The sequence below is a fragment of the Solanum dulcamara genome, chromosome 4 (assembly GCF_947179165.1).
Source record: "Solanum dulcamara chromosome 4, daSolDulc1.2, whole genome shotgun sequence".
In the NCBI taxonomy this organism is placed as follows: Eukaryota; Viridiplantae; Streptophyta; class Magnoliopsida; order Solanales; family Solanaceae; genus Solanum; species Solanum dulcamara.
This window is the reverse complement of record NC_077240.1, coordinates 9,539,288-9,553,803: the sequence shown is the minus strand read 5'-3', so window position 1 is coordinate 9,553,803 and position 14,516 is coordinate 9,539,288. Positions and strand designations below refer to the sequence as shown.

General features: G+C 35.2%; 1 protein-coding gene across 1 annotated transcript; it reads left to right on the top strand.

Moving 5' to 3' along the window:
• The first annotated feature begins 6,573 nt into the window (after positions 1-6,573).
• LOC129886062 (rhodanese-like domain-containing protein 6) lies at positions 6,574-14,275 on the top strand. The gene is made up of 9 exons (XM_055960585.1): positions 6,574-6,819; positions 6,951-7,112; positions 8,459-8,564; positions 8,701-8,899; positions 9,837-9,918; positions 10,342-10,424; positions 10,843-10,975; positions 12,877-13,039; positions 13,404-14,275. The coding sequence occupies exons 1-9, from the start codon at positions 6,646-6,648 to the stop codon at positions 14,138-14,140; spliced, it is 1,839 nt and encodes a 612-aa protein (XP_055816560.1). The 5' UTR covers positions 6,574-6,645; the 3' UTR covers positions 14,141-14,275.
• Positions 14,276-14,516: the final 241 nt, after the last annotated feature.

Here is a 14,516-nt window from a genome sequence, read left to right as displayed (position 1 = left end):
ATTAAATTCTCTAAACAAAATAAATAAAAACTTGAGATGAAATATAATTATATTTGAGTTCATTTAATTTATAGTGTTACCTTAAGAAACTTAATTTCCTTCTAGTACTTAAGGCATGTGATTATTTTCTCATCGAATAAAATAGATAAATCATATTGATATATTGATATAGCGGTACGTCAAACCCCAACATACAACGAATTCAAAAAACAATTAAATCACACTTAAAACTTACTCTACACAATTGCAAGAAGTACGCAAAGAGGATAAGAATATTTCAATATTTTTCGTAAGTAAAAATTTGAAGAAGCGGACATGTATTTATAGTCAATAAAAAATAGTATAAATATGTGCTAGTGTGACCTTTTTAAAAAAAATCACAACATATTCAATATCAAAATATGTTATTCAAACTACACCCTTTCGTTCGTGTCTCGGCTTTTAGAAAAAAACATCTATTCATTTTTCATTTACATTTCTTTAAAAAAATTCAACAACGAGGTCAAATATATATATAAGTGTATCTCATTTGTTAAATGGAATTATTTAAAAGTTAAAATGTTCTTGAGAGATAAACATTAAACTAGAGGCAAATTCAAATTACATGAGTTTTAATCTCATTAGGAAACAGTTTCTGGCAAAAATGCAAAGTAAGGTTACGTTCAATAGGCCTTTGTGGTCGGACCATTCCCCGGATCCTGAGCATAGCGGAAGCTTAGTGCATCGGGCTGCCTCTTTAGTCTTGTTTGGCTATACAGTAAAACCTCTATAAATGCATATGCTTGGGACCGAAAAAAATATTCATTTATCAAAATTATTAATTTAACGATAAATGCATAAAATATTTATTTATCGATAAATAAATATTTATTATTTTACAGAGTATTTTGCAGTATGTGCCATAAGAAAGAAAAAAAATATTTGAATTAAGAATTTTAAAAGTTTAAATATAGGAAACTAAAAAGTGTAGTCTTTGCATATTATTTATTTAAATCTAGGAAAGCTAAACGAATTTAGTGAAGTCAAATGTTTCTAATTTTATTCATGTATATAGAATATGAAGAGATTTTATGTTAACTATAAAAGGAAAAAGCTAGATGTTTAAAAATCATAATCCAAGTATAATGTCTTCTTATCATTTGAAAGACGTACAAAAATCATCTTTAACCAATAAAATAAGAAACTCAATATGTGAGCATAAGAAAGACAATCCAACTATTAGCCAAAAAGATTTGCAAGCATGGGTAAAACAAAAGTTTGATTTGACTATTAGTCAATCAACAATACCGCACACTCTCAAAAGGTCGGCAAAGTATTTGTCAAATGAGATAAAAAATAGCGATGCCAAGAGGCATAAACCGACAAAATACCCTAATTTAGAGAAAGTTTTGTACGAGTGGTTTCTTCAAATGCAAGAGAAAGTGAACATGTCAAGGGAAATTATCCAAGGAAAAGCAAAAGATCTTTTCGTGAAAATATATGGTGAAACTAATCCAGAATTTAGCTTTTTTTTTGGTTGGTTAGAACGTTTCAAGTCAAGATATAGAATCAAGTCTTACAAAAGTTTTTGTGAAAGTGGTTCAGTTATCATGGAGACCATTGAAAATAAATTGCCTAGCATACGGTCAAAACTACATCAGTTTGAATTAAATGATATTTATAATATAGATGAAACTGGACTATTTTATCGATTGAAAATTGATTATTCACTCGCTACCAAGCAGCTTGAAGGTCGCAAAAAAGACAAAGAGTGAATTACTCTTGCTCTCTGTTGCAATTGTGATGGATCTAACAAAGTACCATTGTGGATTATTGGTAAGTTTGCAAATCCTAGATGCTTTAAAAATGTGAACATGAACAATCTTAATTGCATGTATAGATTCAACAAAAAAGCTTGGATGACTGACTTGCTTTTCCAAGAATATGTTGGTTGGTTTGATAAGAGAATGAATGGCAGGAAAGTTTTGTTAATAGTAGACAATTGCCTAGCTCATCCAAAGATAGTTGAAGGCCTAAGAAATGTAGAGTTGTTTTTCTTACCTCCTAACACAACGTCTAAGATTCAACCATGTGATGCTGAGATTATTCGAGTATTCAAAGCTCATTATCGTCGTCGTCTTTATTTCAGCATCCTACAAGGTCTTAAGGTTGAAGCACCAAATATTAAAAAATATATATATTTTGAATGCTATTAATTTTACTAATTTGGCTTAGAATTTTGATATGAAAAAAAAAACAATTGCAAATTGTTTTCGGCATTGCAAGATCCGATCGGAAGAAAACATTGTTTCCAAACCACAAGTTGGTGAATTAGACGAAGGTATCCAAGAAGTTGGTGAATTAGATGAAGGTATACAAGAAGTTGGTGAATTAGATGAAGGTATCCAAAAATTAAATGATGTCATCTCTAATTTAGCCTATAGAAATGTGATGGATGTTGAACATCTTTTGAATTACCCTAACAAGAATGATACATTTATGGAATCACCCACAGAGGAAGAGATTATTCAATATGTAATGAATAATGATGATGAGAATGATCCTGAATAAGATGATAGTAGCATTGTCCCACATGTATCGTCAAAGGAGGCATTTTAAGCAATGACTACATTGTCAAAATATTTGGTACAACACGAACAAAATATTTCGGAAATTGTGTTCGATATTCAAAAAGTTAAGGATGACATTAATTTTGATTTTTGTTGGGAAGAAAAAACAATCAACTATAGAATCATATTTTAAAAATAAATAGGTATTGGTCTAGTATTATTGACTGATTAAATATATATAAATTCTTGATGTATTCTACTAATTATTACTTTATATTTTTTATGGGCCTTAGTCCGCGGTATATCGGACCTTATCAGATTACCTGGAGGATAGGCGAAGTCGCCTATGAGCTAGACTTACTGTTCGATCTGGAGGCAGTGCACCCGGTATTTCATATATCTATGCCTTGTAAAAGTGTTGGTGATCCTTCCATAATATTCCTTATAGAAGATGTACAGATAACAGAGGAGCTATCTTACGAAGAACAGCCCGTAGCCATTTTAGATCGGCAGGTGAGAAGATTGCGCACCAAGGATGTACCCTCTGTCAAGGTTCTGTGGCGGAACAATAACCGAGAGGAAATGACTTGGGAGGCTGAAAGCGAGATGAAGAAGAAATATCCGCACCTGTTTCCTATGCCGTCAGGTAACTTAAATTTCTTAATTGATTACATTAATTAGTAATTAATTATGTGTGCCGCACATATAAAGAATCCAACCCATAAGGCTAATTTAACATTCGGGGATGAATGATCTAAAGGAGGGGAGGATGTTACAACTCGCACCTTTGCGCGTTCGGAAAGAGGAAAAAATATTTTTGGCTTGCAAAGAATGAGGTTGTGAATTATTTTATTTGTTTTAATTAGTACTGGTGTGATGTTAATGAAAAAATTAGTGTGGAAATATGGAGGAAGGCCGAGGGCAAAATTGAGAATTTTGGAAAACTAGTTTTGTGAATTACTACTAAGACTTATAGTTTTGGGCTAAAAAAAGAAGAAGAAGATAGTAATAATAAGAGAAGTTGAGGTCCAAAGCAAGGAAGGCCCATTACCCATATATTAACTATATAGATATATCATCTAGATCACTAGAAGCTTCAAGAAAAATCAAAGTCATCAAAACTAAAGAAAGAGTGAGACTAGGGCCGAACTTGAGGAAAAAAAAAGGGAAAAATTTCCAAGTTCTTCAACTTTGATCCAAAAATCTCGTCTTTCTCGAATTCTTGCTAAGTTCAAGCTCCTTTTCAACGTGGTATAATTGGGTAAGCAAGAAAACTACGATTGTGGCAAGTCGAAATTTGAAGAATAAGGTAAGAATTCTATCTTCTCATGTTATGGAAGAAGTGGGTGTGTTGTAGCTAGTAGAATTAAGTGAACATCATGTAATTGTGATATATGTGTGTGTGACCATGTGGGTGTGTAAGTGGGTGTGTGTGGCCGTGTGGGGTGATGGTTGGGAGAAGAGGAATTGAACGTTATTTAGCTTGTTAGTGGTGTCGTTATGACGATTATGGTGTAATTAATAGTTTCATGATTCGAGACGACCTCAAAATTGGTTACAAGTTGTTATAGGGGATTGTGTGATTGTAGTATAGTTTATATGTAATTATGGAAGTAGAATTCTATTATGGAAATTATTGTCATCCTTAACAAATTTGGAAGAAGATAATGCGATTTGGTAGTTTCCTTGTGTTCGTAGAAATTTTGGATGGATTATGGTTTTGGTGAAATTTTTGATATATTGTATGGAATAATGTAAATTTCTTTTGAGTTATGTCTAAATGGTTTCAAATTAGTTAGTGAGTGAATATGAAATGTTGATATTAGTGGCAATGTGTGAAGTTGGAGTAGAAATTATTGCTTTATGTAACAAGAAAAAAGAAGAGAAAGAAGAAAGAAGAAGAAGAAAGACTACTAATGTTACAATGTATTTTGTAGTGATTGTTGATGTTGTCGGTATTGTTATGGTTGTTGTTGTTGATATTTCGGCCGAGTTAGATTCTCGGGGATGTTGAATGTATAAAGGAGGTGCTGCCCAAATTTCTGTAGACAAGTGAGGATTAAAATTGAACTCTTAAAGGCGTATAACTTACATTTGGTAATCGTGACCATTTGTAGATTTTGGAGAAAACGGGAGTTGAGTTGGAGCGAGCGTAAGAAGCGGATAAGGTATGTAAAGCTCTTCCTTTTCTTCTTTTGGCATATCCTAAGTGTAGTGGGTTGTAATTTGAGTCTCAGAAAAAATTCTGCTCATAGAAATCCGAGCTTGAATTTCCTATAAATCCATTCAATGAAATTGAGTTAAAAACTCATGTATGTTGGAAAGAAATGTGCAAATATCCATAACTTCTACTTATGAGACTGGATCATCCTATACCCTTGATAGATGACTCCGTAAAGCCAAATGTTTGAAATTCACGTACGCCACCTCGACTTGACCGGAGATGGGCCCACTAACTCCGAAACTCACCTATGTTGTCCTATTTAGTTTATTCTTGTATAACATAAAGGGGTAACTTTTGTCTATGATTTTCCCTACTAAAGAATAATGTCCAAATCGTTCCCTTATGATCTAATACCCATTTTGGGGCCACCAATATGATTTTAGAATGCTTTATATCCATATGTGTTGCATTTATTCCTCACTACTCCTCTCGTGCATACTACTATGATATCGTTCGCCAGAATCCGAGCCGACTTTGTGATCGTGCGCTCTATAATGTGTTCGGCAGGATGATGTGTTACAGGTCCCGAGACCTCGCCATAGGTCCGGGTACCATTTATGGTGTTATGATGTGATATGGCATATAATATGTTCTGATGATATGGTATGTTGTGATGATATGATATGTTCGGAGTTTGTACGGAGATTTATAATCTTCTGGAGTATGATGTGTTGTGGTACCAACGTTGGGGTGGTGACCACGTTCCTGAACCTTATGCATGTTTTTTTGTTTGCAATTTGTATATACATTTTAGTACAGATTTTGTATGTCCTGGTTTGGTAAGTGCTCCTTGTACTTTTCCTCTTAGCTACGGTTTGGATTCTATATACTTCACGCTTTACATACTCAGTACACATTTCGTATTGACCCCCTTTCTTCGGGGGCTGCATTTTATGTTCGCAGGTACAAACGTTCAAGATCCGTCAGCATAGGCTACATACCTTCTGCTACTACAGAGTGCTCCTTTAACTCAGAGCCCGCATTTTTTGGTATATGTCTTTTCGATGTACCTACTCTTGTATATTTGACCATTGGGTACATTAGTGTGGGTCATGGGTCGTGTATGTTCGTTTGTTTATGACTTCTGTTTTAATACGGTCCCTTCTGTTATAATGGCCAACCAGACCATATGTTTGTATATATGCTTATATCCGGCGATACATGTTCTGTCGCCTCTTTTGATTTGATATAATATTTTCTGCACGCGCGACCGCTTAAAATAAAAATTGCCTTCTGTTCTGATAAAAAAAATACTAAACCGGAATTCTCCTGTGATATAACGATTTAGTATGTAAGTTCGTTTGAGTGTCCAAATAGGGCACCAGTCGCGGCCCCGTAGTTGGGTCGTGACACGATTAATGTATTCCTCTTATCCATATTGTTATTTTATTGTTGTTAATTTTTATCAATTATATTATAAAGTTATTTTTTAACGGAATATGTTTATTATAAAATGATAATACAAACTGATTTATATTTTAAAATAATTTTTACAACTTCACCAAAAAATAACTTGACAAGAATTTTGAAAATTTTGGGCCAAACACTAGCTAAGTGTAAGAGCCGGTTTGGATTGACTTATAAGTTACTTATAAAATGTTTTCAGTTTTTTTGAGTGTTTGACTGATCAACTTAAAGTTATTTTGTGCTTAAAATAAGCCTAATAAATAATTGAGTTTGTTTGGATGAACTTATTTTAATCAACTTATAAGTTGAAAACAACTTAAATGTTTAACCACCTACTTATTTTTTTAATTTATAAGTTATTTAAAATAAACCAAAAGCAGACATCCCCTTGAGAGCTACCAGGGTACAACAAAATACAGGAAGGACAAAGGGTTTAAGAATCTGCGAAGCTGTACAGAAAGAATTATGGCATCAATGGCGAATCAAGAAATAAAGGAAGAAGATTACGGCGTGTTGTTATACTACAAGTACGCTACGATTCCCGATCTTGAAGCACTATTCAACTTCTACGAGTCCAACTGCAAGTCTCTTTCCCTCCTGGGTCGTGTCCGCCTCTCTCCCAATGGCGTCAATGTCACTGTAATTTCTCTCTATTTCCCTCATTTAAATGGAGTATGAAAACCCCATATTTTTGCATATCATTTGCATTGCACAAGAGACTTCACAATACTCTCTACTCCAATTCTGAGATATTGGATGGGTTTCTGCAGGTAGGGGGAAAGTTATCTGCCTTGGAGGAGCACATTGCTGCAGTGAAGTTGAATTGTTTGTTTGAAGGGACAGACTTTAAGCTTGCATCTTGCCATGAACCATCAAACGATAGGGTCGCCATGGAATGTGGATTTACTTCCCTCTCTATACGTATAGTTAAGGTTGGATTATGATTTCATATTGTTCTATATTTTTTGTTTTCATTTGCAGAAAGAAATTATATGGCTGATTCTGGTAAGTTGTCAGACTAGGTCATACTTTTGGAACTTAATGCTTTCATTAGTAGCAGATTAGTAAGTAAATTGAATGAAAAACTTGCCCATGTTTTGACTTTTTCTTTAAGGAGAAGTTTGGTTGCTACTTTCTGTATGATAGAATTAAAGGTACTGTGAATGTGTGGGCAATCGGCATTGACCCTGCTCCTCACTGTTCTTGACTTGCACCCTCACAGTTACATTTCACAAATTTATTTACTGTAAGTCCACCTTCTGGGTAGAAGTTCTACTACAATGTACAACCTCCTTAGTCATAGAGAATTAAGAAGGTGGACTTGCATTTGTTTCTAATTTAGCAATTAGAAATTTGAACTATAACGAAGTTTGATATGCCCAAAAAGAAAAAGAAAAATCTGCAATGAATTTGTTAATTGTATGTATTAGTTTAACTGTTAGTCTTGACACATCTATTGATATTTTCCCCAAAAACTTGCTAAGGAACATAGGATCACAAGAAGCTAGAGCGATCTCCTCCAAAACCCTTAGATGATTCATTTTTGTGAAGCCAAACCATTGGAGCAATGTCTCGGAGAAATAGCACATGGGCCCACTTTCCGCGTCCAACCACACTTTGCGAGGTATTGAGTTTGAAATACCGGGGACTATGGCCTCTCCACTCGAATTCCAACTTAAAGATCTTTTTGTTCACAACAGGATTTAAGCCCGTCACGGGCACGGGGCACCTAACCCATCTTCACAAACTCTCTCCTTGCCTTTAACCTCTATGGGCATACCATTGGAGCAATGTAGAAGTAGGCTATGGTGACACTACTCTGTCTTGGTCCCTATCAAATGCCATTGTGGTTCTTGGTGTTCGACTGGCATCTTCTACATACTCATGATATTGCTGATATTTCTAACCAAAACACAATTAGGGTATACCTGGTTTGGGTGTCTACTAAAGAAAGCAAAATGCTTCTAGCTTTGACTATCCATTTAATATGGCCAGCAAATCTTGGATATAAGGGAGTGGACTTCTGTAGGGAGTGAAACTGACTGCAATCATGATGTTGAATTTTGTCTATGCTAATAAAGAGAGCTCATAGACTTTGAATAAAAAAGCAATCGTGTAAACATCTACGGATAATAAGAAATGTGTTGGATTTTCTTTTATGAGGAGGAAAACCTGACTAATTTTTGTTGAGTAATTGACTTGTAGCGAAGTTTGTTTGTCTCTATCTCTTTCTTGATTGCTTATTTCCAAGTGATGCTAACCTCACCTTCTCACTCAGGAATTGGTAACTTTGAGTTCCTGTCCCCTGAGAAGGTCGCCTGAAATTTCAAATGCGGGGAAGCATCTCTCTGCAGCCGAATTCCACTCTGCCCTTCACAATGTTGGTTTGTACTTCACCCCTCTGATGAAGCTTAAGCAATGTGCTTATAAGTTAGCTATGATCATTCTGATGTTCTCAGGTTGAGATTTGTAGGAGGAATCTGCATAGCTCTAGCTGTTTAATTTTCAGTTTTTTACCAGGGAACTTTCAAGACAAACTGATTCCAAGCAGCAATAAAAGAACTGTCCTTATTGATGCAAGGAATTTATATGAGACTAGAATCGGGAAGTTCTATACTCCAAATATGGAGACTTTGGATCCAGAAATCCGGCAGTATAGTGACCTTCCTTCTTGGATAGATAACAACTCCGAGAAGTTGCGTGGGAACAATATTCTCATGTAAGTGTTGTTTGGGAACATTGTATCATTGTTGGGTGGATTATAATTCTGATGAATTGCATGAAATATATCTCTTATGTTCATTCTTGTTATTTTGCAATTTTATTCGATGGTATCTTATGTATCTTACAATGTGAGAAACTGTACAGGGTTAACTTCTACTCAGTTAAAGCGTTGCTGCTATCCTGCTTCATTATTTTGTTCCCTTCAAATTTCCAATCTCCCGTTGGCTTTATGTTACATTGAAGGCAGTGATTTATTCTAAACTTCAAATCTGTGGCATTGTACCTTCATGTTATTATACAGTAATGAAGTAAAAACTTGTTTCCTTTTGTTGATTATCTGTACAACTTCAACTATTATGTGTAGAACACATTGTGTCTGCTGTCTAGTTGCAACAACCTGCAGCTTATTCCTCTTGCTATTTTTTATCTTTTTCAAAATTGCTTTTCTCCTTTTGTTTTCTTGGATATGGCTATAATGGTACATTACTATCTGTAGATTTTGGTGCATGGAAAAGTTCCATTAGGACTATTAGGAGGAGATTTTGGTGCATGGAAAAGTTCCATTAGGACTATTAGGAGGAGATTTTGGTGCATGGAAAAGTTTCATTAGGACTATTAGGAGGAAAAAAATGGATGGATAGTGCAAAATGCATTTAATTCAGAGTTAAGATGTAAAATAGCATTATATTGATGCTTAACCATCAGTATATACTTGCATGCATTGTAATATATTGGTAATTAGATAATTTCTTCAGGAATATTAGGATTTGGTAGGAAAAATTGGACAAGAAGTTGCAGAGGATATTGTGTTAAATGCATGTAATTCAGAGTTAAGATGTAACACTGTATGAATTGCATGCATTCTAGTAATGATCTACACCCTGCTGTTGTCTGAGCATTTGGGTTTCTTATTACTTGTTGATGTTTCGAAGGTACTGTACTGGAGGAATTAGATGCGAGATGGCATCAGCCTATATCAGGTCTAAAGGTGCCGGCTTTGAAAATGTTTTCCAGGTAAACTTTTATGAAAATCAGATCCTTCTAGTGCAGTAGTTTAACATTGTTGGGCCTTTCTCTGGCATTGGAAAGTTAAAACTAAACCATGATTTATATTTTATTAAGAGCTATTCTGTTAAATTTGGAACATGAAACCTTATGTCAAGGATTAACCTTTTAAAATTTTGTTTTAAAACCATTAAATTGATCTTTTAAGCTTTGCCATGTTAAGATCGAGATTTCGTAATGCTGATGGACGTGTTTTGAAATATCCATGTTTTGCTTTCTAAAGAATTTCTTTTGGAGAACAACCAGATTCGTTTTAAATTTCGTTTTTAGAAATTCCATTTCATGATTTTCAGGATCTTTGTACTGTGGGTAAATTCTGGTTTATGGACTAAATGATGTTGAGTGTTGATTCAAAGTATTTGCTTTCCACAGCTTTATGGTGGGATACAACGATATCTGGAGCAATTTCCTGATGGTGGTTTTTTCAGAGGAAAGAATTTTGTCTTTGACCACAGGTATGGTCACTGTACTTCCATGCTCTTAGTCAAACCCTAATCGAATTCTTGGTTTCACTGATCCAGCATTCGTAGTGATGTGATTACAACCTCATTAATGCTAGGAAACATCTTTTTTCCAAAAGATGTGTATCTGCCCTTTATCTCACAGAAAATAACTACAAAATAAAAAATAATAATGCTGCTCTTGATGCTGGTATGTTAAACATATATAGGTCTTTAACTCGATTCGAGCTGTTTATATATATATATATATATAAACATAAACATATTCCAGAAATTTATTTTTTCCTGCATCAGTATCCAGGCCATAATACTCTTTTAGAAATGCTGTGCTGACTGTTCATTTACTTCCTTTGTAGAGTATACAGTGGAGGTATTCTCAATATTTTGCCTATCTTCTTTCTGATTTTACCAGGGTTTCAGTTGGAAGCTCAGATTCAAGAATTTTGGGTACTTGTCTTCTCTGTAGTTCTCCTTTTGATGATTACTCATCACGGACCCGGTGCATGTACTGTAGGATGCTTGTCTTAGTCTGTGATAATTGCCGGGTATGTATCTCTTGGAAGATTGATCTTACAACTCTCTTGATTGCATTAGATTGATTGGGTACTTAAAAATATTTGACGGCTCAGAAATTCAGGGCATACATTATCTTGTGAACTTGATAATTTGTGAAAGAACTTTCAATTGTATTTGCTTAGACTCTCATTGGAGCTCTTCACCAAGTATGAAGGATATTTTGACTCCCAGTGTCAAGATAGATGCGCGGTTATTCAAGATTGGAGAAAATTAGAAATCATTAAATCCGGCAATGAGCTCAAGAAGCACGTCTAGACGATAGAATGAGAAGGTTGTGAAATGATTTGGCCAAAAGGTAAAAGGCATCTACAAAAGGATATGATTTGTCTACAAACTCCACCCGGTACTCTCTCTATGCACCAAAAGAAAATAAGGGAACGGAGACTACTCTTTAACTGGGAGAAACTCGACTCCACTCCTTCAAAAGCTCTCCTATTCCAACATAGACCTCTACATGCATCTGTCTTGGTGGTACCACACTATCATGATTGACAATGATAAAAGGGTATGAAGTACACTTAAAGTCAATGGAGGAAAGTTGTCTTAACTGACCTACAATTTTTCGGAAATTTTAACGAAGAATAGAACATAATGGAAGGAAGGAAATGATTTATATGGGCAGTGCCGCATGTTGGAATTTAGGCTTAATTGTCAATATACTTACATTAGGTCCAATGTTTGCCAGGAGTCTTAACCTCCACTTTTAGAGAATCTCCAATTTAGACTGTTTTTTTTTTTATAAATATAACCAAGAAATCCATTATTTCCAGTTTTGGAACTAGTGGGATAATAGCCCGCCTCTCTATCTTTCTCCACTTAAATACTCGGTTTGGTTCACCAAAAATGATTCAGACTCATGATGCTTACCTACCCTGTAGGCGAGTTTCTAATTTACCTTAAAAGACAAGTTATGTAGAGTTAGAATGAAAGGGGTCTGAATAGAGGGGGCTAGATATAAAGGATTCATCTAGCTAATTCCAGCTAGCTTGGGATTGGGGACTAATTGATTGGTTGATATAAACAGACAATAATTTTCTACTTTTAGGACTTTGGTTGTTATGTTATTGACAGATTATGGAAGGTGAGAATGAATACCATAAAGTATCTATAAACATGGACGCAGAAAGAAATCAAGGAAAGAGACTAGCTGCAGAATGCTTGTGTAGTACTTGAACTGTCATTGCATGGTATATATAGGAGTGATGAGGGCATGAAGCATTTATGTTTGAATGATATCTGCTAGATCTTGATTAATGATTGTTGCTTGTATGCCTCTAGGTCTACTGTCTGGTGAGAAATTTTAGCACTATTTTTGGGTTCCCATGAGAAACCTTGATGATGGAATGCATACCTAGCAAGTACTTTTGGGTTAATTCTCCCAAATAATTGATGAGTAAGGCCTATCTTAACTTCTATGTTTTTTGGACTTGCGGCAAACTACTAGATATCTGCATTTCAGTTAGAAGTACCTGATCTGCGGTTTGGGGTACTAGTACTACAGTTACCTCTCGGCTCCTTGTCCCTGTCCATTTCGTTTCATCTGCTTTGTATTTTTATGTGTTCCACGAAGGATGACCTCTTCTTTAAATAGCAACAACTTTAAAAAAATCAAATCAATATAATAATATTGCTTTATTGTATTTGAATTTGATGTAACCAGTAACAACTCTATGTACCCTTTTCAAATATTCGAAGTTCCAAGTATTACATTATTACTGTAACATAAATACATAATGGTCTTGTCTCAACCATCTTGGAAGTCAACTCTGTTTGCTCAATTTGCTATACAAGGAGTATTTCCTTTTCGATTGTTTTGTCATGTTTTCTTCACCTCTCTCTTCGTTTTGTAAATGTTTCGCCTGTCTTGCAGGAGAAGGATTCTTCTTATGTTTGTGAACTTTGCCAGAAGAACAGCCAGTGTATTCAGCCAACTTCAGCAACAGAGTTTGACAACGCAGTGGAAATATCAGAAGTCGCAGAGCTTGAAGCTGTCTCTACCCCGGATAGAATTGCTCTATCACCCCTGGTTTCAGGTAATACTATGATGTCTATTATTGACTTTCAAGTTCAGCTTTGCATGTACTCTTTGAACTTTGATCTAAGCGAGGCTATATGACTGTCCAAAAATTGTAGAGTAGATATGCACCCTATTCAGTTTTGATTTAAGCCGTGCTGTCTGACAATCCAAAAATTACTAATAGTACACCATCTAACGCTGTCCTGTTTCTTTTATTCCTCTTGGCTCAGTGTTTGTGATTGATTTTCAAGTCCCACACTTTGTTGCCAGCACAAACATATTAAAGAAACTAATTCAGGATGAATGGTTCTAGAATACTTCTTTTCTTCTGCTTGGTGTTTTCAAGGACTCTTGACATTATGTAGTGGAATACACTGCAGGACCCAGGACATTGCGAAAGCTGAGAATTCTTTGCCTTCATGGTTTCCGCCAGAATGCTTCTGGTTTCAAAGGTAGAACTGCATCTTTAGCCAAGAAACTCAAGAGCATTGCTGAGCTTGTTTTTGTGGATGCACCCCATGAATTGCCTTTCATTTATCAAATCCGTAGAAACTTCGATTCTGCATCAGAAATGGAAAATAACCGTCCACCTTCAGAGAGTTGCAGCAAAAAGTTCTCATGGTTAGTTGCACCTGATCACAAGGGAGAGAACGATTCTGATTGGAAGATAGCTGATAGTCCATTTGATTCTCTTCAGTACCAGAAACAAACTGAAGGTTTCGACAAATCAATTGCATATTTAAAAGACACATATTCTAAAACAGGCCCTTTTGATGGGATATTGGGTTTTTCACAAGGAGCTGCAATGGCCGCTTTAGTTTGTCTACATCAGCAGAGGCTGAAAGGAGAGATGGAATTCAGATTTGCGATTCTGTGCTCCGGTTTTGCTGTTAATATGAACAATTGTCAGCAGGGTTCAATCGATGTTCCTTCACTTCATATATTTGGCAACGACAAGGGTAAAGATAGACAGATAGAGAGCCAAGCTAGTAGACATGTTGCTTCTGTGTTTGAGAATGGCTGCTCTGTTGTTATTGAACATGACTTTGGTCATATAATTCCCACAAGACCTCCATATATTGATCAGATAAAAGATTTCCTCAAACGTTTCATGTAATTTTCTCAGCATAATTGGGCTTCAAGTCAAAGCCTTGATTGATGCATTGGGATTATGCTTTAGCTTGTATCAAGATGTTATAATTTGTAAACTATTAATCATAGTCCCTGGTTTCAAGTAATTTGGTTCTCAAGATCACATCATTCATGGGGTTGGCCCATTATTTTATTTTTTTGGATAATTGGCTTGTTTCTTTACTCTTCTCTACTTAAATATCAATTTTTGTTTGTAACAGAATTCAAATTCGTGAAGTGCATTAAACCCGCATATCATGTGTTGTGCTATTACTACTGGAATAGAACCCTTCCTATCATTCATTTTTTAGTTTTGCAACCTTAGCCTAATTATTAGAAAGTTTTGCAACCTAAGCCTAATT

What these genes read in the sequence shown, in the direction of transcription:
- LOC129886062 (XM_055960585.1), top strand. Translation starts at nt 6,646, where the DNA reads ATGGCATCAATGGCGAATCAAGAAATAAAGGAAGAAGATTACGGCGTG. An exon ending in GCTTTGAAAATGTTTTCCAG is followed by an intron (nt 9,919 to 10,341) that starts GTAAACTTTTAT and finishes TGCTTTCCACAG; the next exon opens with CTTTATGGTGGGATACAACG. An exon ending in AATTTTGTCTTTGACCACAG is followed by an intron (nt 10,425 to 10,842) that starts GTATGGTCACTG and finishes TGATTTTACCAG; the next exon opens with GGTTTCAGTTGGAAGCTCAG.